Genomic DNA, 23,583 nt, shown 5'->3' on the forward strand with positions numbered 1-23,583 from the left:
GGTAAACTCAGAGCATAATGGTAAAAGACTGTGGGAGTTGGATTTGGAGAGACATATCCCAGCCCTGTTAATTTCTACATATGTGAACCTCAGTTTCTCTATCTGAAAAATGGGAATAAGCAAAGGTATCATAGGACTGACTGCTGTGGGATGTGGGATTGAATGAACCAGTGTATGATGAGTCCTTACCACAGTGCTAGATGACAGTTCTAGCTTTCGATTCATTTGGGTGAGAAACAATAGCTTCGTGGGCCAGTCATCATTTTGTGTCAGAATGGCTCCTTGGGTTGAAATTTCACCAACGTAAATGGACACACTTCCTCAAAAGCTGTTAAAAGTATGTTTATTACTGATAAAAAAGGGAAAGGAAGTCACTTACACAAATTCACCAGTGATGTTGAAAATGCTAAGTGAATCACTCAAAACTTGCCATGGAAAAGATCTCTGCTGTCACCATGGCCTCAGCCGTCAGTGGGGTACCATCCCTGGAAGACAGAGTGGAAAATGGGAACTCTGCCCAAAGTTCCAGCACCTGTGATGGAGAGCAGAGAAGAAACTACGGCTGCTCCGGGAGCCCAGCAGAACCTGCCCGAGTGGGCGGACAAGACTTTAAACAACTTGGAAAGGCTCTTCAAAGAACAATTAACAACAGCCTCCCGCGGTGGGAGGTGAATCTGGCTGGCTAGCTCCTGCTTTCTTTCCCCAGGGTAGAATTCCCAGGCTTCTGGATCCTGGTGGAGCGCCCTTGGCAGTAGCTCCTGATGTTCCCTTTTCACTTTCCCGGGACGCAGAGTGATGGTTATGAGTACACAGGGTAAAGAACATCTGGCTGTCCTGAAACTGAAAGAGATTTGCAATCAGCAGGTGGGGGTTGGAGGTTTATGAAAATAGTGGGGTGAAGTTCATTTTGTGGACAACTCTTGGCCCTGGGTATTATTTATTTCAAATTTTTTTTTTTACTGCTGGGCTCCTGTGGGCTTATTACAGATCAATTCATAAACAAACACACCGCTAAGTTGTGTCCTGGGGATAAATGATGAGTTTATGTGACTTTGGGGTTGCGTGTTAAAGGTAAGAGGGGAGCCACAGCTAAGAACTCGGTGTAATTTCAGTTTACTGAAATTCCAAGCTACACCCCTATTTTGGTAAAAGACTTCAGAAGCCCATGAACTCTATGTGGTTTTAAGGCACTGAATTAATGTCTTCAACATTTCTAAGAAGAATTACTGTGGACTCAGGAAATAAATAATCACACAAAGCACCCAGATTTCCTTAAGAGTGTATGAAAAGATAAAATAAGTCATTTGGAGCCCTGACATGTTCTATAAAATGACTTTAATATGTATTTAATATGAATCTAATTTAATATGTATTTCTATTTAACAACAGTAATGACCTGAATCATCATTTATTCAATCTCTCAAAAATATCTATCGAGTGTCTACTATATGCCAGAACTATATATGAGCCAAGATTCTAACTAATTTATGGTTAACATTTTTGATGACTTAATTGTTTCCCCTTCTTAAAAAAGCTTCTACTTTCTGATGTGATGAGCATTGAGAGATACCCTTCCCAACTCAAAACGAATCAGTGTGTAGCAAGTCTGTGTGCATATACTGTTATCTTTGTGTTTAAAGTGGTGGAAGCTCACTGGATGAAAGGATGAGTCATCATGAGAGGTTATATACTTCAGTCCTGTTTGAGCAGAGGCGTAAAAGGAAGGCTGTATGTTCCCAAATTACACATGAAACTGAGAGATGTTTATGTCTCACTGTGAGGTCCACCACCATGAGACCTCGGGAAGAAAAATCATCATCAAAGAGGAAGAATTATGATTCCAGGAGATGGTTTAGCTTGCAAGCCACGTGTCTGTTTGCAACACAAAATGAAACAGGTAGGCAAAGATATAATTGAAAGAGAAGAATGAGGGGGAAACTATATTGGAGAGAAAGAGAATCAGACAGAAAACAGAGATTAAAACTAAGAGAAAACAGAAAAGTAGACACCATTGGAAGGACAGAAAGAGCCTCCCCTTGCCCATCCTCCATATACCTTACCAGGTGTCATACACTGGTGCTCATAGCGTAAGCTGCCCTTCCGGCTTCCACCCCTCACCTTCAAGAGAGGTTCATGCCAAGACAGAATGGTCAGAAGTTCTAGATAGGACAGAGCCCCAAGATTTGATGTTTGAGATTAGGGAATGGTCCCTCTATGAAACTGACTCTAGATGAGGGGCAAGATTTACTGGATCACTGTGCTGTCTGTGGAATAACCAGAGTGGAAAATGGTGTGTAACTGAATTGCTGGGGTCAGCATTCTCAGTTCAGTCAACAGAATGTTTCATGATATTATGACATGCTCAGCATGAGATAATAGTGATTTGGGTAACAAATAAAATAGTAATTGCAAAGTTAAGAACTGATTAAATTAACACACATACGGGGAATCTAGAAAAACGGTACAGATGAACCTATGTGCAGGACAGGAAACAGAGACAGAGACATAGAGAACGGATATGTAGACATGGGCAGGGAAGAGAGGGGTGAGATGAATTGGGAGATTGGGATTGACGTATATACATTATATGTGAAATAGATAGCTAATGGAAACCTGCTGTATAACACAGGAAACTCAGCTCAGTGCTCCCTGATGATCTAGATGGGTGGGATGGGAGTAGGGGGTGGGAGGGAGGTCCAAGAAGGAGAGCATTTATGTAAACATATAGTTGATTCCCTTTAGATGTGAATGATTTAAATTTTCTTAAATCATTGTGTTAGTTAGCAGAAACTAACACAATGATTTAAAGCAAATATACCCCCAATTTCTTTTAAAAAAGAGTTGGTTGGTGACAATTTAGCCCAGTGCTGGGAAAGAGGTACTCTATCTGAAAAACAATTATTTCTACCACTACAAGGGTGAATTTGGCACTTGGGACAAGGATTCATTCATTCATTCATCCATCCTTTCTCTCTCACACACATCTCTTATATCAACTGTATTCAATTTCTTCCTGCCGTTACAAATTCCTGGTCATTAATACCAGCTCAGTGTTCTTTCATCCCTTATCGCTCTCACCTGCTTCATTGAGTTTATTACTCTCACTACCTCTGACAGAGATGGTGAAAGACAGGGAAGCTTGGGGTGTTGCAGTCCATGGGGTTCCAAAAAGTCGGACACAACTGAGCGACTAAACAACAATCTCTGCCCTTGAACTATCCATCCTTTCTGTTTGGGGTCACCCCCTGTAATTTTTTATTCCAGCATATAAGTCCTCCATCCTTATGGTCCTATAATGGATTTCATTGCCCATCATCCCTTCAGTGTGACTGTTTGCTAGAGCTCTGTCCTGGTGCGTTCTCACCTGGAAGCTCATCTTTCCTCCATGGGACCCAGTGATGTACTCAGCACTCTCAAATGAAGATCTCTGGACATTTCTTCTCCGCCACTGCAGACCAAAGTAACTAAAGCTTAACGTGTCTGAAAATCAACTCTGATTGTCCTCCCAAACATGCTTCTACCATCTTTCTTAGCTTGGTGAACAGTGTGTTCATCCACCAGGCAGCCCAGGCCACACTTGGGTCTCTGAGACTCATCTCTTCCTCTCATCTCTCATGCTCAAACCTTCACCTCCTTAACATTTCCTAAATCTGTCTTTTCTATTCTATCTCATTCCTAGGCTTCATTTTAGACCCTTATCATTTTATTTTGGAGAATTTAAATTATTCTTAACTGATTTTCCTGTCTCTTTTCTTGCATATTGCTAATTGATTATCTACACTTCATCCAGAGTGACTGCTTTAAAATTCAAATCTAACTCAATTTCTTCTCTAACTTACAACCCTTTAGCAGCTTCTCATTGCTTAGGGATTCTCGAATGCTCTCAGCATGATGTATAAGACCTGAAGCGGCCTGCCCTCTGCCTGACCCACAGCCTCTTTTCTTCCCTCTGTCACAGGCGATGGTCCAGCCATAACCCAGAAAAAAGGTCATGAACCGAACAGCTGGAGCAGAAGATCATACAGGCTTTTATCATGTCTAAAAGATGGTCTTAAATGACTAAGAATAAGTAGTCTTGATATTTCCTATGCCTGCATCAGCATACTGTCTGATTTATAAATTATGTTGAATTTTGTCATAATTGGATATTCTTTCCATAGGCTTTCATCTTATCTATACTGGCTGTTGAGGGCTTACGTGTTGATCTTACACCATATCTGGTATATGCTCCCACTGAGTAAAGACTTCTTCATGTTCTAACAAATATGGAACCGCTTCATATCACATTGCCAGGCTCTGAGGATCTCTAGTAAGAGCACATGTCATTAATTTCAGTCTTTGATAATCCAAGAAGTATGGAAAATTCCCACCTCCTACTCTTTTGCAGGATTCACAACTCTGCCAAGTTTTGTAGCTCATCGGGATATTTACAAGCTAAATGTTGAGCTGTGGAAAAAAAGACATCTTCACATCTTTCGTTAAAAACTTTACAAAGAACATTCAAATCGAGCCGTGTGGCGAGGAAGGGGAAACACTAGATTCCATTTCTAGGTCTTCCAGGGACAAGGGGTGTGATCGTGGACAAACTCCTAGACCGTCGAGGACTCAGTTTCCTCACTTGTTAACCAAGAGCCTTGGCTGAACTCTAAAATTCCTTCCATCGCTGAAACACAGCAAAACAAAAACTTCACCAATTTTCTTGCAAATTGCTGCCCAACTAGGTGACTATAGAATGTTTCCTTTGTGGGGAAAGAAAATATAAAACAGGTTTTTCATTTTTCCAAACTAACTGGTCCTTCTTTAGAGCCTTCAGCCTTTCATTGCCTACAAATCAATTTATGTCCATTTTTAAGTAGTTGCTGAAAAATTGAGGGCACTTTTATTTTCCTCACCAACTGACCCTGTGAATAACACCCTTTCACAAACACTGACAGTGTAATGTACAGCCTGAAGGGAATTTCTTTTGCTTGCTTAAAAAGGAAAATCAGCTTTTCATCTGGATAAGAAACATTCTAGAGCTTTTATGACCTTGAATTTAGCATGGAGAGATGAATGTTAAAAAATTGCATTAATAATCAGGTTAGTGTGTCTGATCCCGATGAGCATGAGAAGTGAAAGAGGGAGGTGACCAAAAGGAGTGCATTTTCTATAGAGGTTTTACTATGTCACCTTAACATCCTCCATTCGTCAAAACTTCCCCTAGTAGAACACAGGATTTACCTTTTTCCTTTCAGAAATGTATACGGATTGAACTAAAACCAAACAGAAACCACAGCCAACATTTCAGCCTCATCCAAATTGAAAATCATTACATGTTCTGGATAATTATGTTTTATGTCACCCAGAAATACAATTACAACATAATTTAATTATGAGAAGGAGAAGAAAGTTTCTTAGTCATGTCTGACTCTTTGCAACCCCACAGACTATACAGCCCATGGAATTCTCCAGGCCAGAATACTGGAGTGGGTAGCTGTTTCCTTTTCCAGGGGATCTTCCCAACCCAGGGATCAAACCCAGGTCTCCCACATTGCAGGTGGATTCTTTACCAGCTGAACCACCAGGGAAGCCTCATTTAATTATGAATCACTAACAAATATATATCTGAAAAACACTCATACATTTGGAAATCAATACATATAAATAAGTATAAGGAATCAAAAATGAAAAAATATCTAGAACAGAAACACAAAAATTTACACATCAAAATCTGTGGGAAGAAACCAAAACAATAACAAAAGAAATTTTTAATTTTAAATATATAGTAGGATGAAAATTAATGAGTTAAATGGCCACCTCGAGAAGTCAGAAAAAAACACAACTGGGTAAAAACCCAAAGGAAAAAAAAAAGAGAAGAAACCAAAAGGTCAGAGATTACTTGAATGCCTTAGAAAAAAACAACCAAGTAATAGCTTATTCTTTGAAATGCTAATAAAATAAACAAATCTTTGGTGAGACTTCTCAAGAATAAAAAGGAGAAAAGAAATAACAATGTTGGAAGTAAAAAAAAAAAGGGTGAAGTATATTTACAAATGCAAGCTTGATAGAAAATAACAAAAAATACTATCAGTAATTCTGTGTTAATAAATCTATAAGTGTGAAAAATAGACAGTTTCCTAGAAAAAAACATAACTTGTCAAAACTGACAAGAATAAGTAATACACTTGAATAACACACACCTCACCACACACACACACACACACATACACATAAACACACCGAGAATTCTCTTGACTGACTATTTTATGAGTTACACCAAATATTCATGAATCAGATTATCCATATCATATCCAGGGAACACTATAAGAGCAAAAGCTCCCTGATACTTTGTATGGTCTCATGTAAAACTTGTTCCTTTATCAGAAAAGGATAATATTAGAAAAAATTATACATTCATCTCTTCTGTCATCATAAATGTAAACTTTCTTTAAAACAGAGCCAAAATCTAGCAATACATTTATTTAAACACATTCCACTATGTTCACGGATTAAAAGAATAAAATTATATGACTATCTTAAAGGATTGTTTCAAAATTGGGAAAGGAGTAAGTCAAGGTTGTATATTGTCACCCCGCTTGTTTAACTTATATGCAGAGTACATCATACAAAATGCTGGGCTCTATGAAGCATAAGCTGGAATCAAGCTTGCTGGGAGGAATATCAATAACCTTAGCTATGTAGATGATACCATCTTTATGGCAGAAAGTGAAGAGGAACTAAAGAGCCTCTTGATGAAGGTGAAAGAGGAGAGTAGAAAAACTGGCTTCATACTCAATATTGAAAAACTAAGATCATGGCATCTGGTCCCATCACTTCATGGCAAATACGTGGGGAAACAATGGGAACAGTGACAGAGTTCACTTTCTTGGGCTCCAAAATCACCGCTGACAGTGACTACAGCCATGAAATTAAAAGATGCTTGCTCCTTGGAAGAAAAGCTATGATGAACCTAGATGGCATATTAAAAATCAGAGACATTACTTTGCCAACAAATGTCCATTTAGTCAAAGCTATGCTTTTACCAGTAGTCATGTATAGATGTGAAAATTGGACCATAAAGAAGGCTGAGTGCTAAAGAATTAATGCCTTCAACTAGAAGATTCTTAAGAGTTCTTTGGACTGCAAGGAGATCAAAGCAGTCAGTCCTAAAGGATTTCATCCCTGAATATTCATTGGAAGGACTGATGCTGAAGCTGAAGCTCCAATACTTTGGTCACCTGATGTGAAGAGCCGACACTTTGGAAAAGACCCTGATGCTGGGAAAGATTGAAGGCAGGAGGACAAGGGGCTGACAGAAGACAAGATGGTTAAAATGCCATCACCGACTCAGTGGACATGAGTTTGAGCAAACCCTGGGAGATGGTGAAGGACAGGGAAGTCTGGTGTGCTATAGTCCATTGGGTCACAAAGCGTCAGACATGACTGAGAAGCTGAACAACAAATCTTAATGCATATAGAAAAAAATGTACAACTTTTAGCAACTTCTGATTCAATGAATACTCTTAGCAAACTAAGGATAAGATAACATGCAACACTCTACAGGCAAAATTTTCAGCGAGAGATTTTCATTAGTCAGGGAAATGTCTTAGTGGGCAATTGCATTATAAAGTTGCTTCTGCTCCCTCTCCTGCTGGGATCTGCAAGTAATCTCTTTACTCCTTGGAAAGAAAGAGGAGGAGCCTTGCTTTGGTTACACTGGGTAGTCACAGAAGCTGAAGATGATCAGCTCCTTTGCATGGGGCTGGCTTTCTGCCTGGTGAGGAACACAGGAGCATCTATCCAGGCACGGTCCAACTGAGCCTGGTCCACTTTAGCCTCAACCACACTAGCCTAGAGAACACTGTCCCATAGCATAACCATTCTTTCCGCTTCCTAGCTGAAGCTGTATGTTGAGGCTAAGATGGGAGCAGGGCTTCCCAGATTGCTGGTGGAATCTAACTTTTCTGCTTGGGTCTCAGATATGGCTGAGAGACAGTTCTGTTCTCAGGACTGTGTCTATCCCTGTAACAGGCCATGACTAGTTCTGTCTATGGGTTGTGGCAGCAACAGACATTTGATCCCAGAATCAAACACTGAGGATGAGCGTTGTAAGCATTTCACTCTGTTTCTCTCAAAGCTTCTGTCTTCTACTATTAAATGTCTTTTCTTTCTCCTTTTCCCCCTCTATTTACAACTGATTTTCGTCTCTCATTCTCCTCTGTACATATCTTTCTGGTCATTTTCACTCTATTTCATTATTCTCTTTTTTCCTCATATTTCTCTCTCCTTCTCATGCCTATTTTCTATCCTCTTCCACCTCTCCCTACCCCCATATTCTCCAGTTTCTGGGTATGTGCTGTGCCTCCACCAATTTCCCTAGGTTCTCTTCCTCCTCAACCCCTATTCTCAAGCCCTTCTAGCATACACTCTTCTAAAATGTTTCTATTTATCATTTCATGACAGTATTTAGGCCACCATTCTAACAAGAAGCACAGCAGATATGCATAATAGAACAACAACAGCATCCAGGTGAGGGTCTGTGCTCCATGAACATCCAAGCTTCCTCCACTTGTGGAGGACATATTTCTTTCTTTTTTATGTAGGCAGATAATGTTTCAGATAACACCACAGAGATCAACTACCATGAGTTAGCCCAATGTAATTTTTATGGCTATGCTTTTTATTATTTTACAGCTAATATTGTCTTAGCCAGGAATCTAGAAATTTTCACCAGGCCTCTATACCTAATTTTTTTTTTTTTTTACCAACAAGGCAATTACACAAATAACTGGATTCTCATGTGTGCTTATGAAAGTTGTAATTATTTATATGCATCTCAAGAGATTAAAGGCCCGTGATTCACCTGTATTTTGGAGGAAAACAAATTAACTGCTGATTAATTTGGAGAATCATTTCATTTTGTATCCTCAGTAACCAACAGTTCTTGGGGTCTAAGAGGATTTCAGAAAGTGCTGTTGAAACAAATATTGATTTCCATCCAGTGTTTTCTCCTAGGATCCCTAAATACATAACTGAAAGAGTCTCATATGAATATGTATTTCCACCCCTGCAACAAATAACAAAATTTTCATGTAAAAGATTAGCATGACTGAATTGTTTTTTGGCATTTGAATAGTGATTTACAATCACAAGTCACTTGGTAGTTTTTAAAACTGGCTATTCATCACGAAAACTCTATGGAAAAGGGATTTTTACAAATCTATTGATGGAAAATCCAAGGAAGAAAAATTCGTAGAGATCCTCACTAGGGATAGTTTCCCTCTTAGCTTAAAAAATATTAATACTAAGTACATAAAGGTAAACGATATACTCTACCATAGCATACAAACCCAGCTTTTCTGAGCAAATAAAGAATATGAACAAATGATATGAACAGGAAAAAAATATTGAAGCAACCTCAAGTAATTTCAAGAAGTCTCCAGATTTTCCCAGGTCACTTGACACTCAGCTTTCCCTCAGTTTCCCTCTGGATAACAAAATACAAACAAAAACAACTAACAAAGCCCAGCATAGTGGGACTTCCCTGGTGGTCCAGTGGTTAAGACTTCACTTTCCAATGCAGAGGGTGCAGGTTCAATTCCTTGTCAGGAAGCTAAGATCCCACATGTTTTGCAGCCAAAAAAAAAAAAAAAAAAAACCCAGAACATAAATATCAGAAGCAATATTGTATAAATTCAATAAAGACTTTAAAAATGGTCCACATCAAAAAAAAAAAATCTTAAAAGAAAAAAAGAACAAAAAAACCCAGCCAAGCATAGGGCTGGATTGCCTAGTAGACACTGTTAGTATGTGCTGGTAGCACCAGGAAAGCAGAATGGTATTTTACAATGATATTTCAAAAAGAGTTTCAAAATAGATAATCCAAGAATCAGGTTTGTTTCTTTTGTAGATCTTTGGAGGCGAAGTATATGGATTTTTAAAAACATTCTAAATTCTATATAGCTGAGGAGGGTAGGGAGCTGCAATGACTAACAGTGTAGGGCATTTAAAAGGGCAGTCCAGTCAGGATCCAATTATAAACTGACCATTGCTTCCCCTGTAAAATTTTTACTAAAATTTTTGTGCTTTGAGTAGACAGTCTCACACATGAGCAAAAATGAAAGGGCCAGGTACACATAAAAGAGTAAACAAAACTGCCAAAAATATTGATTTGACCCATATTTAATATTGTACACAATTATTATAGCACTATTAGAAATATTAAACAAAAATCGCATGAGAGGGTTGTTGGACTCTAAAGCCAGTCTTGCTCACAGTTTTGCCCAGAACCATTTCTGACACTTAATTTTCTCCTCCCCATCCCACCATTGTGAGGCTGAGACTGGAGATTTGTTAACTAGGCTGATCCTGGGCTTCTCACTGTACCAGGATGGTCAAGACGAGGGCAGCAGTATTAAGTCCTAAAGAACAATGGACTTTGGCGGGGTCAGACAGACCTTACGTTGAGTCCTGGCTATTTCACTTATAAACTAGCTGTGTAATCCTAGGCAAATTTCTCAAAGTTCCTGACTTTTTAGGGACAATAAGACCACCTTGTAAAATTGTTGGAAAGATGGAAGATGTAAAATACATGGAGACCTAGAAAATATATGAAAGCTGATCTAGTAGAATGAGTAGGTATTCAATAGATGGTACCTGTTGGCAAACAGTAATCACAGTTCACCTAGACAAGAAATCATTCATCTAGTCAACTGATGCTACTGTGTACATGTTATGTACCAAACAGAGTCACGTGCTGAAATGTGATGTAGGTGATTCCAGAACTGGGGGGAAGGCAGTTTGGAAACTGGAATTGAGGCAAAAATGTGTGATATAAGGGGCTTCCCAGGTAGTGCTGGTGGTAAAGAATCTGTCTGCCAATGCAGGAGACACAAGAGACATATGTTCCATCCCTGGGTCAGAAACATACCCCAGAGAAGGAAATGGCAACCCACTTCAGTATTCTTGCCTGGAAATCCCATGAACTGAGAAGCCTTTCCCGCTTCCTAAGGGAATTATGGAGAAAGTAGTGAGATAAATTCACTTAGTTTGTAATGGCTGACGGTCTATACTATCTTGTGGTACTGGATCATAAGTCTTAAAACAATTTCAACAGGTTGAATTTCTGGCTGTATCCATAGTAGATACACACTTCTTAATTTCAACTAGATTGTTTTGTCTGAAGTAGAGCTATGTACTCCAAAGCCGAGGACAGAGGGATGAAGACAGCAGGCTACATAATTCCCTGTAGCATGCTGCAGTTCATGCATTGCAGAGAGTCAGACACAACGGAACACACACTATATTATTTGTGTGATATAATAGAAATTTCCTCTCGGACTCTTGACAGAGAGAGTGAGCTATCCTTGCATCTACAGAACAAATTATCACGAGTCAGAGGATTTGTAAAGTTGATGGACTCAATACTGGGTATTGGTAAAACAGGTATTTCCATTTCATGCATGGTTTCCTTATTTTAAGGAAATAAAAGTTCATTCCTCTCATGAGTGAGTTAGCTCATCATTTAGATACTGAAGCCAGGCACATACTAAGACTGCTTGGATCTCAGCTCCAAACAAAATTGAGAAGAGAAAGCAAAGTAATTCCTGCCCATTCCCTACTACAGAGAAAAGCCTATGAAGTTTCTTCCCTCTGTCCTAGGCTTTGGAGTACATAGCTCTACTTCAAAGAAAATAATCTAGTTGAAATTAAGAAGTGTATATCTACCATGGATACAGCCAGAAATTCAACCTGTTAGAATTTTTTTTAAGACTTATGATCCAGTAACACCAGAAAGTATAAACTGTCAGCCATTACAAACTGAGTCTGAATTTATCTTACTACTTTCTCCATAATCCCCTTGGCCAACAGCTCAGGGAATGAGAGTTTTGCTGGAATGACAACCTTTATCTGCCATACAAAACCTGAGAGCTCTGGATACCTTGATGCAGAAGACAGAATAATAGTAACCCCCAGAGATTGTCCTAATCCTCAGAAGCTGTGAAGGTGTAAACTTACATGGAAAAAGTGATTTTTGCAGATATGCTCAAGTCAAAGATCTTGAGATGGGCAGACTGTCCTGGATTATGCAGGTGAGCCCCATCTAATCACATGAGTCTTTTAAAAAAGTGGACTTTCTCAGATATGATTAGAGAAAAACACGTGACAATGGAAGCAGAATCAGTGAGATGCTATATGCCTTGAAGGAGGAGAAACGGGGGCCATGAGCCAAGCAAGATCTGTATCCTTCAGCACCTGGAGAAGGCAAACAAATGGATTCTCTCCTAGAACTTCTGGAAGGGATGTAGCTATTCTGAAACCTTACTTTGACCTTAGTGAGACGTGTGTAGGAATTCTGCAGAACTATAAAGTAATAAACTTGTGTTAAGTCAATAAACTTGTTGCAATTTGTTACAGCAGCAATAGAAAATTAAGGCACAAGGGAAAAGGAAGTGGGGACTCTAGGCAAAGAGGGAGGAAGAAAGTGGTTCAAGACAGAGTAGTGGGAAAATGGTTTGAATCAATTACCTCCTTCCCCAGAGACTACACAGAATGACCACCACGCTGACTAATTATGGACAATGACAGGAGGTTGGCCTTGATATGTATACATGTTCATTCACTTTAAAAAACCTTGGTTCCATTCCGGGGCATTTCTTCTCTAAAGATCTCCATCCTTATTGATATTACGGTTGATGTTATTACCTCCCTAGAACTTCTCATGTGGAGTCACCATTTTGTTTCTTTTCTGGATTACGTTCAGTACTTATTTCACATTAGAATACAAGCTCCCTCTTTCCCATCAGAGTGCAAGGTCCAAGAACTAAAGGATTCTGTGTATCTACTTGCCATTGTGTTTGCACTGCAGAATAAATGGGAATATTTCATCTCTCTTCTCAGCCAGTCAACCTCTCCAGGCTTCTACTGACCTCTAAGCCCATGTGGTCTACCACAGAGTTCTAAGGAAGATAGACATGAATAAAGGAGGAAGTTTGTCCTTCAGCATTTCATGGTCAAGAAATTGATTTTACAGAAACTACATCATTTATTAAAGTTCATTTTATATTGTTCTTTGGGGTTAACCTCAATTTTCAAATATGTGAACCATTGGATGTTAATTTTTAATATGAACAATTTTGAGAATCAACACTAAAATGGTCACCATACAAAGGCAAGAAAATACTTGGTTTCATTCAGTGACTCACCAGGACATTCAAAGTCCTTGAAAATTACTAGGAAATTGATCCTAAGGGGAGCCAAAGGCTAGTAGATTGAACCAGCCAAAGGTCATATATAAAAAGACTAGGTGGAGCTAGAAAAAAAATCTCAGACTCATAATGTTCAGCTTAGAAATTATGGGTTGTTTTTCTTCTTTTCCTTAAACACCATCTTTCCCCAGCAGACCTATCTGAAAGTGGGTGGAACCCAGACAAATTGTGGTCGTTTTTTTTGTTTTTCAACACTTCTCTTAAAAATATGTTTATATCAGTGAAATTCAGTAACATATTTATGAGCCTCAGTTCTTAAAAGCACTAATTCACCAGAGTAGAGAGGTGGGAGGCTTCCCCCAGTGGCTTGGTGGTAGAAAATCCTCCTGTAATTCAGGAGTCACAGGAGACACAGGTTCGACCCCTGGATCAGGAAGATCCCCGGAGGAAGGCATGACAACCCACTCCAGTATTCTTGCCTGGAGAATCCCATGGACAAAGGAGCCTGGTGGGCTATAGTCCATAGGGTCGTAAAGAGTCCAACACAACTGAGGTGACATAGCACGCACACAGAGAGGTGAAAAGGGTCCCTGCCTTCATCAAACTGGGGCAGGTGCTATGAAGCTCCTCTCAACATTGTCCAAGAGGCCCATGGTTGGCCCTTTGAAAGGTGGCCAAAACAGTCAGACACACCCACGGGAATTAAGTTTATTGCTTTTCCCTTCTCTGTCTCATTTCCTCCCGGTCTCCTTGCTAGTGTCTCATGTTTGCCCTGTGAGTGTATTTCGGGTACCTGCCCTAATTCGGCCCTCAGCCTTTCTCTGCTCTAACATACAGAAAACTGATTCTGGCCTTGCTAGACTGCTCCACCTTGCTTCCCAGACAGGACTTGATATTTCTCCATGGCTTCCCAGCAAAGGACCAACATGCTCCAAGTTTCAGTCTCATTAACTTAGCATGTGACAGGCTTGCTGCACAAGGGACCACTCTCTGTTTTATTGTTTTCCTTATTTTTCCACTTTCTCTGATAATCAATGGGTGAGGTACTCATGATAAAATCTTTATCTTTCCGTAAAAAAATGTTTTCTCCTTAGAAACATGAAGTAGAATGGTGATTATTAGGGATTAGGGAGAAGAGGAAAAGGAGAGTTGTTGTTTACCAAGTATAGAGTTCCAGACTAAACAGAGGAGAAAGTTTTGGAGATACGTTTCATAGCAATATGAATATATTATATTTAGCACTACTGCACTGTAAACTTTTTAAATGGATAGGATGGTAAATTTTATGTTTGGTGTGCTTTCTTTCAATCACGATATATTTTTATTTTTTAATTGAAACATAGTTGATTAACAAAGTTGTGTTAGATTCAAGTAAACAGCAAAGTGATTCAGTTATACATACGTATATTTATATAGTTTTTTTTAACATTCTTGTCCCTTATGTGTGCATGCGTGCTGAGTCACTTCAGTCATGTCCGACTCTGCAACCCCAGGGACTGTAGCCCACCAGACTCCTCTGTCCATGTGATTCTCCAGGCAAGAATACTGGAGTGGGTTACCATGCCCTCCTCCAGGGGATCTTCCCAACCCAGAGATCAAATCTTCACTAGTGCTACCTGGGAAGCTCCTTGTCCCTTATAAGCTACTACAAAATATTGAGTATAGTTCCCCATGCTATACAGTAGGTCCTTGTTGGTTATCACAAATTATTTTAGAAGGAAATTAAAAGTTTATTTTTCTCCTGAGTTCTGCCCTTTGTGATTTTGGGTGTTGAATTGGGTACTAAATTTAATCAAATGCCTATACATCTGAATTCTTTTGAAAATAGAATCTGCCAAGTGGACCTATCTTGGGGTTTGCTCAAATCAATTCTTACTTTCAGATTGATCCCCACAATACAGAATTATACATTCTAGGAATAATCATTGAACACCAATTATTTGCTAAGCACTGACAGAAATTCAAGGATGAATTGCACACAAGCCTCCGCTCACTGAAGTTTACACACCTAAACTATATTAACAATAGTAAAGCTTCCATTTTTATGGTTTCTCTGTGCCAGAAACTATACTACAACTTTTAATACATTTTTATTCTCTAACAAACTAATGAAATAAGTAATTTTTCTCTGATTCTCTAGTTTTTAATAAGTGGAGCTGATATGTGTTCACTCAGAAAGTAAAGATAGAATGAAGAACTATTGAAATGGAATGACTATGTATTAATGTCTGTGTGCCAAGCAGAGTTCTAATGAAACTTGCACATAATGTTTTATTTCCATTTTACAGATAAGGAAATTGAGGATCTGCCAGGTTCAGCAGAGAAGGCAATGGCACCCCACTCCAGTACTCTTGCCTGGAAAATCCCATGGATGGAGGAGCCTGGTAGGCTACAGTCCATGGGGTCGCTAAGAGTCGGACACGACTGAGCTACTTCCCTTTCACTTTTCCCTTTCATGCACTGGAGAAGGAAATGGCAACCCACTCCAGTATTCTTGCCTGGAGAATCCCAGGGACGGTGGAGCCTGGTGGGCTGCCATCTATGGGGTCGCACAGAGTCGGACACGACTGAAGCGACTTAGCAGCAGCAGCAGCAGCAGCAGCCAGCACCTGCCAAAGGCCATTTAGCTAATAAGACAAAGCGACATATTTGAAACCCACGTCTGGCTGATTCCCAAGGTTGCATGGATCGCCATACTGTAACCTTCCTATTAGTGATAATACAAGTTGGAAAGTGGTTAAGCGTACTAAGATGGTACGTGAAACAATGTAGGAAACTAGAGGAGAAGAGGTTTACCTTTAGCTGGAGTTGGTGAGATGAAGAAGTAACCTAAAAATGGGAGACAACATATTTAAGGCAGTAGAAGGAGGAGTGCAGTGTTTGTATGCAGTAAACAAGCAATAGAGTTGGCTGGAATCTTCCAGGTAAGAGATAGAGCATTAAGAGATCAGACCTGGAAGCCACACAAAGATCTGGGCCTTCAGGACTTGGATGTCTGACTAAGGGATATGAACTTCACTGTCTACCTGATGGTCAACCATTGCCATTTTTCAAACAGAGAAGCTACAGGATCAAGACCTATTTTTATTTAGTAAAGAAGTATATGAGGCAAACTGGGGAAGGGTCAATGGAATGAATGAAAAAACTAGCCTAACTTCTCTCTTCTTAATTCTCTCTCTTTTTAGATTAACATTGGTCTTGACACGTAAAACACGTCCTCAACATGTTGAAATCAGGGATCAGTAGTGTATTTGCCTGAAACCACTAGCTTTTAAATGAATTAAATATAATTTTTTAAAGTTTTCCCTTAAAAGTCTGTAGGTTTAAAACATAATTTGAAGTTCATTTTCCAGAGAGGGATCCAATTTGGCTTTTGTTGTTTCTGGTCAGATATTATATGATTTTTTTTTTTTTTTTTTTATTGCAAGCCTTTAGAATGGTTCACAGATGTTTCTTCTAAAATAGATCCTCCTGGAACTATTTGGTTTGAGGCAATCTTTGTTGCCATGGATTAAATTAATATGAGAGCTCATTTTAAAATTCAAGGCTGTACTCAAATTTAAGAAATAATAGTCCTTCCTTAAATTTATATAAGGTAGTCATGGGGACAAGTGATAAATGGAATGTTAACCATAGGTCCACATTGTTGCACTTACAGTTGAGTTATACTTTGTTCAAATTAAAGACCATCTCTCCTAAGGACAGACAGGTCAACCAGGTTAATGTTTTCATAAATTAAGAAATTCAATGTTCCCTGTTGGTCAAGTGTACAGCAAGTCTTCTACATACAAACTTTCAGGTTGCGAACTTTCAAAGACGTTAATGTGTACTCACATGTCCAATCACATAAGTTAGTACAGTACTATATAGCCTACTGTGTTAGTTGGATAGCTAGTGTTAATTTTGTTGGACTTATGAACAACTTGGACTTAGGAATGTGTTATCGAAATGGAACTCATTCGTATGTAGGGGACTTACTGTACTAATAAACATATTTTTTTAAAAAAACACCTATGGTTTAAATTATACATATGAGTATGCTGAAATTTAACAGACCATTCACAATTAAAAGTAATTTAACAAAATATGATCAAATTTAACTAGCAGCTAAACATCAGTTGAGTCCCACACAAACTGTAATTGTACACAGGCAGCACCCAAAATATATTCCTTGGTCTTCTCTTTCACTCTTCCCTTTCATGAACTCAGCCATTGCCACTAAGCTGGAGTCCTCATTGCCACCCATGTGAGGGATTCGCATGTCTACATCTCCAGTCCTGACCTATCTCCCAAGACCCAAATCTTTAACCTTCTATTATGCATCTCCCCATCAGGTACCTGATATGCAAGATGTCCAAAACAAATACACTATTTTATCCACAATACTGTGGCTCTTACATCTGGCATCAAGTAGGACCTCTGCATCAGCATTTTCCAAATTGTGTTCCAGGAATATTAATCTCCCAAAAGCTTAGGTTAAAAAAGAGATTTATGGTCAACTAAGTCTGGGAAATTCTACATACTATATCACACTTTCCTGGAGATTCTCAGTGAAAATTAAACTTCTAAAGTTCCTTAGGTTTCCTGAGTCAAAAACATGTTTATCTTGTTTATTTTAGTATCTTATTTGATGTTGAGCCCCTTTCATATCCAACATCTATTAACATTTGGGAAAAAAAAACTAGTGTTTGCAAAAGATACCTTGAAAACAGCCACTATGAATCATTTTTGACTCGTCCTATCCCTTAATCTCTGCAAAAAATTTATCACCTCCTTCCACGGTTACACCTAAAAGTATATCTAGTGAGACTGCCTGAGTTTACTTACTAACTCCACCACTTAACAACTGTGAGATCTGGAAAGTTATTAATATTTAATCTGTCTTTTTTCATTGCCAGATCTTCAAAATGGCTGACTCCTCTTAAAAGATTGTAAGGAGTAAATAAAGTAATGCATACAATGCACTTAAAACAGAGCTTGAAACATAGTATCCGCTCAATAAATGTTCATTTTTAATACTATTATTGTCATCTTTAAAATATCTCTCAATATTTGCTGTTTCCCATTGCCTTTGACATTTCCATGGTGTAGGTACTCATCACTGATTTTCTAGACCATAATAATAATAAGAGAAATTTGAGAAAGATAAATATCATATGATATCACTTGTTTGTGGAATCTTAAAAAGAAAAGAACTTATTTATGAAACAGACTCACAGACTTTTAAAACAAACTTATGCTTTCCAAAGGGGAAAAGTAAGGGTGAGAGATAAATTAGGAGTTTGAGTTTAGCATATTCATAGTACTACACATAAAATAGGTAATCAACAAAGACCTACTACATAGCACAAGGAACTCTACTTGATATTCTGTAATAACATATATGCAAAAAGAATCTGAAGAAGAATAGATATATGTACACATATAACTGAATCACTTTGCTGTACTCCTGAAATAAGACAACATTGAAAATCAACTATAGTTCAAAATACAGTTTAAATTTAAAAAATAGTAAGAGCAATTTTAACATTTAGTTTGATTTTTATAAATTTACTTGATGTTTTATATACATTATCCTATTAACCTAATACGGAGAAGGCAATGGCATCCCACTCCAGTCCTCTTGCCTGGAAAATCCCGTGGATGGAGGAGCCTGGTGTAGGCTACAGTCCATGGGGTCACTGCAAGTCGGACACGACTGAGCGACTTCACTTTTACTTTTCCCTTTCATGCACTGGAGAAGGAAATGGCAACCCACTCCAGTATTCTTGCCTGGAGAATCCTAGGGACGGCAGAGCCTGGTGGGCTGCCGTCTATAGGGTCGCAAAGAGTCGGACACGACTGAAGCGACTTAGCAGCAGCATTAACCTAATAAATATGTAATTTGGTATGTTCAAAAACTTTCTACTTCGCAATTCATTCACCACACTGCCATTTAATCTAACGAGTCCATTCCTATGGGCAATAACATTTAATAATCCTCCATTATCCAAGTATGAAAGAGAAGTAACATTCTCATCGTGGTGGGCACACCCCCGACTTCATACTCCCCATCATAGCTTTCTAATCTAGCCGCACTGCACCACTCCTTGAGTTTAGAAGATACAGTAGACTTTCAGACCACTTGGCTTGGCTGGTACTGTTTTGGGTTTTATCTTGAATACCTTGTCTTCCTTCTTGTCCTTATTAAAAGTCTTACTCATTTTTTAGAGTCCATATCAAATCTTACCTACTCCATGAAGTATTTCTAGTATCTATCCAGTTGTGTATTCTGTTCTCAATTCTACATTCTGTTCTGTATTCTACAAGTTTTTTTCCAAAAAATATACATACACAGTATTATGTTCTATCTCATACAATTAACTGCACAGAGACTATGATCTCCACTTCTCACTGTGAGCTCAATGAGAGGTGATGTCTGAGTCATTCTTTTGTACTTTGTAAATTAAACACAATGCCTTACATGTAGTATGTGTTCATATAGATATTTACTGATTACATTTTCCTACATAGAGAGCATCTTACTACTCATTAATGTGTACCGTATCTTAGACAAGTATTACACTTAAAAGAGGCAATTGGTTGGTAATTCTCTCCTTGCCAAAAGTTTCTACTCTTTACAAAACAATTCACATCAGGCTTCCTTTAATCGGAAAATGAGCCAATATCTTTAAATAAAAACACAGTCATGGGACTTTCAAAAAACACGCCTACAACACACACCTGTATCCACCAACCATCCCTGGATTCTGACTTCTTGGGATAATACCATGTTTTTGTTGGGATTCTCTTGGAATAAATAAAAAGACCAATTAATATATTGGCTCTGTAATAATACCATGCCTTCATTTTTCCAGTGGAGACTTCCTGGTTGGCTCATAGAGAGGTGATCTAATCTATAGTCTTACTACCTAATCTAAGTTCATTTTCAGGTCAGATACTCCAGTTTGTTTCTGATTCAATGATCTCATTGCCTTCAAGGGAGCTACCCTTCCTTCAAAAGTTGCTATTGGAAAATCACACTGGAGACTTACCTACCAGTAAGTCTAGAGAGACAAATTTTCCAGATCTGAAGGACAGTATCTCCACTGTGCATTGTTCTCAATGCCTCCTTCCCATCTATTGGTTTGTCTTGGAAATACTGGCTAGAAGCAGGAGGAGTAGCTCTTAATAAACCTTCCGTTTTCTTATAACTGCATCTAATTAATCTGTTTCCCAAAGAAGTTTAAATGTTCATGTTTTTAAAGCATATTTTCAAATCCCTTCTTACCCTATGTCAGGACTCATGTGACAGGTTTAAATAGATGTTTCTGTGGCATGAAGAAGTTTGGGCCAGTGTTATACATCACATTCTCTTTATTCAACCTAATATTTATGGGTACTCATATATTATGTTCAGTTTAATGCTCTGCACCTCTTAGCTATTACTGCTTCCCATGGCTTGGTTATTTTGACTCCATCTTGCTCGTTAATGATAAACTATTCTCTATCCCTGCTACACCTTTGCCAATAGGTTTTTTTCCAGATAATACTTTATAGTTATTATCTAATCTTTACAAAACCATGGAGGAAGTTTTCCCATCTAACATAGGGTAAATGATTAAGGAGAAGACAGCTAAAGAAACTGCTCAAGGTGACGTGGTAATTCAGCAATGGAATAATACTGACTGTTCCCAATGCTCATTTCTAATTGTTTATTTTCCATACTTCAATCAGAAAATCTCTTAATATTTTCTCATTTCAAGTTTGTTTACAGTTGCCTTGTTATTGTTTAGCCGCTAAGTCGTGTCCGATTCTTTGTGACTCCATGGACTGTAGTCCACCAGATTCCTCTGTTCATGGGACTACCCAGGGAAGAATACTGGAGTGGGTTGCCATTTCCTTCTCCAGGAGATCTTCCCAACCCAGGGATCAAACCCACATCTCCTACATTAGCTGGTGGATTCTTTATCGATGAGCCACTACTTATGTTTCTTAAAAATCAATAAATGGCTAAATAAAATGAGAAGATGCATATGAATGTATTGGCTTCCCTTGTGGCTCCACAGGAAAGAATCCACCTGCAATGCAGAAGCCACAGGTTCGATCCTTGGGTAGGGAAGATCCCCTGGAGGAGGGCATGGCAACCCACTCCAATATTCTTGCCTGGAGAATCTAATGGGCAGAGTAGCATGGTGGGCTATAGTCCATAGGGTCACAAAGAGTCAGACAGATCTGAAGCGACTTAGCATGCACCCATGCAAATGAACGTATGGAATAGTTAAAAGTGCTATGCTCTATAAAGAGTTACACGCTGACTCTATTATTGTTGTTCACCAACTTGACATGTTCCCATGATTTTGAAATAATTGCTTGATTATGAAACCAGTTACAACCAAAAATGCAATTAATTACATAAAGCTGTTAATTCTTTACCTGGAAATTTTATAAACTACCAAAATAACTTTGAAGGCTAAGTTTTACCTTTTTTAAATAAAAAATTGCAAATATTTATTTCTAGAATGTTTGTATTCACTTCAGGAGTACCTTTACTTTTTATTAACAATTAAAATTTGTTATTGAGTACTAACCAAGTGGAAGAAGTAAGAATATGTTCAATTACTGAGTTATTTTCACAATTCTAATACCTACTCATTATAGCAATACTTTGTGCATAAGTAGTAAATACATAATTAGTAAGTGTATTGCTTTTATTTTAACAAATTTAATTTTAAAGATCCTTTCACATTCTAGCAAGGAAATGATCAAAATTCTTCAAGTTATGCTTCAGCAGTAATGAACTTCCAGATGTACAAGCTGGATTTATGAAAGGCAGAGGAACCAGGGATCAAATTGCCAACATCCATTGGATCATGGAAAAAGCAAGAGAACTCTAGGAAAACATCTACTTCTGCTTCATTGACTATGCTAAAGCCTCTGACTGTGTGGATCACAACAAACTGGAAAATTCTTCAAGAGATGAGAATACCAGATTACCTTACCTGCCTTCTGAGAAACCTATATGCAGGTCAAGAGGCAATAGTTAGGACTGGACATGGTACAATGGACTGGTTCAAAATTGGGAAAGGAGTATGTCAAGGCTACATATTGCCACCCTGTTTGTTTAACATATATGTATAAATGAGTCACTTTGCTATACAGGAAAAGTTAACACAACATTATAAATCAACATATAAATCAAACTTATATATTTATATAAAAATATAAAGTAAGAAAAATAGTAAGCAATAGACACTCACAAACTATGCTGGGACACACAGGCAGGACCAGTTAGGCAGTCCAGGTACAGCCCAGAACAACGGAGATCCTGATCTCCCCTTTACCACGAGGAGGTCACTTGAACAAACTTTTCCTATGTGTCCAAACCACCAAGGAAAGTTCAGAAAAAGAGACTCTATGCATTTTGTCTGAATGAGACTGAATTTTTCTATTTTAAAAATTCAATAAATTTTTAATTTATTGAATCAGAAAACACATACAGAATTGGTCTATAATATCACATCACTACCTAAGGTTCAAAAAGGGCAACGAGTACATCAATGCTGTATATTGACACCCTGCTTATTTAACTTATATGCAGAGTGAATGCATACATGCTCAATTGCTTTAGTCACATCTGGTTTGTTGCGACCCAATGGACTGTAGCAGGCCAGACTCCTCTGTCCATGGAATTCTCCAGGCATAAATACTCGAGTAGGTTGCCATGCCCTCTCAGAGAATCTTCCCAACCCAGGAATTGAACTCAGATCTCCTGCATTGCAGGCAGGTTCTTTACTGCTGAACCACTAGGGAAGTCCCTATATGCAGGGTACATCAGGCCAAATGCTGGGCTGGATGAATCACAACCTGGAATCAAGGTTGCCAGGAAAAATATCAACAACATCAGATATGCAGATGATTCTACCCTAATTGGCAGAGAGGGAAGAGGAACTAAAGTACTTCTTGATGAAAGTGAAAGGTGAGAGTGAAAAATCTGACTTAAAACTCAACACTCAAAAAACTAAGATTATGGCATCCAGTCCCATTGCTTCATGGTAAATAGATAAGGAAAAAATGGAAACAGCGACAGGTTTTATTTTTTTTTCTTGGGCTCCAAAATCACTGTGGATGGTGACTGCAACCATGAAATTAAAAGATGCTTGCTCCTTGGAAGAAAAACTATGACAAACCTAGATAGCATATTGATAAGCAGACACATCACTTTGCCAACAGAGGTCCATCTAGTCAAAGCTAGGGTTTTGTCCAGTAGTCATGTATGGGTGTGAGAGGTGACCATTAAGAAGGCTGAAAGAAGGCCAAAGAATTGGTGCTTAACTGATGCTTTCAAACTGTGGTGCTGTAGTCCCTTGGACAGCAAGGAGATCAAACCAGTCACTCCTAAAGAAATCAACCCTGA

At 38.5% G+C, this 23,583-nt stretch overlaps 1 protein-coding gene across 2 annotated transcripts in view; it reads right to left on the reverse strand.

Annotated features, from left to right (window-relative positions):
- Nucleotides 1–327: 327 nt before the first annotated feature.
- The window catches only part of KLF12 (KLF transcription factor 12), a 617,863-nt gene continuing 594,607 nt past the window's right edge, over nucleotides 328–23,583 (reverse strand). For both annotated transcript variants that reach the window (XM_081551692.1, XM_081551693.1), the window contains exon 8: nucleotides 328–840. In XM_081551692.1, coding sequence (XP_081407818.1) covers nucleotides 800–840 — 41 coding nt within the window. In that variant the 3' untranslated portion in view covers nucleotides 328–799. The remainder of the gene's footprint in view (nucleotides 841–23,583) is intronic.

This window comes from Giraffa tippelskirchi, chromosome 12 (genome assembly GCF_054371585.1).
Source record: "Giraffa tippelskirchi isolate mGirTip1 chromosome 12, T2T-mGirTip1v1.2.pri, whole genome shotgun sequence".
Taxonomy (NCBI): domain Eukaryota; kingdom Metazoa; phylum Chordata; class Mammalia; order Artiodactyla; family Giraffidae; genus Giraffa; species Giraffa tippelskirchi.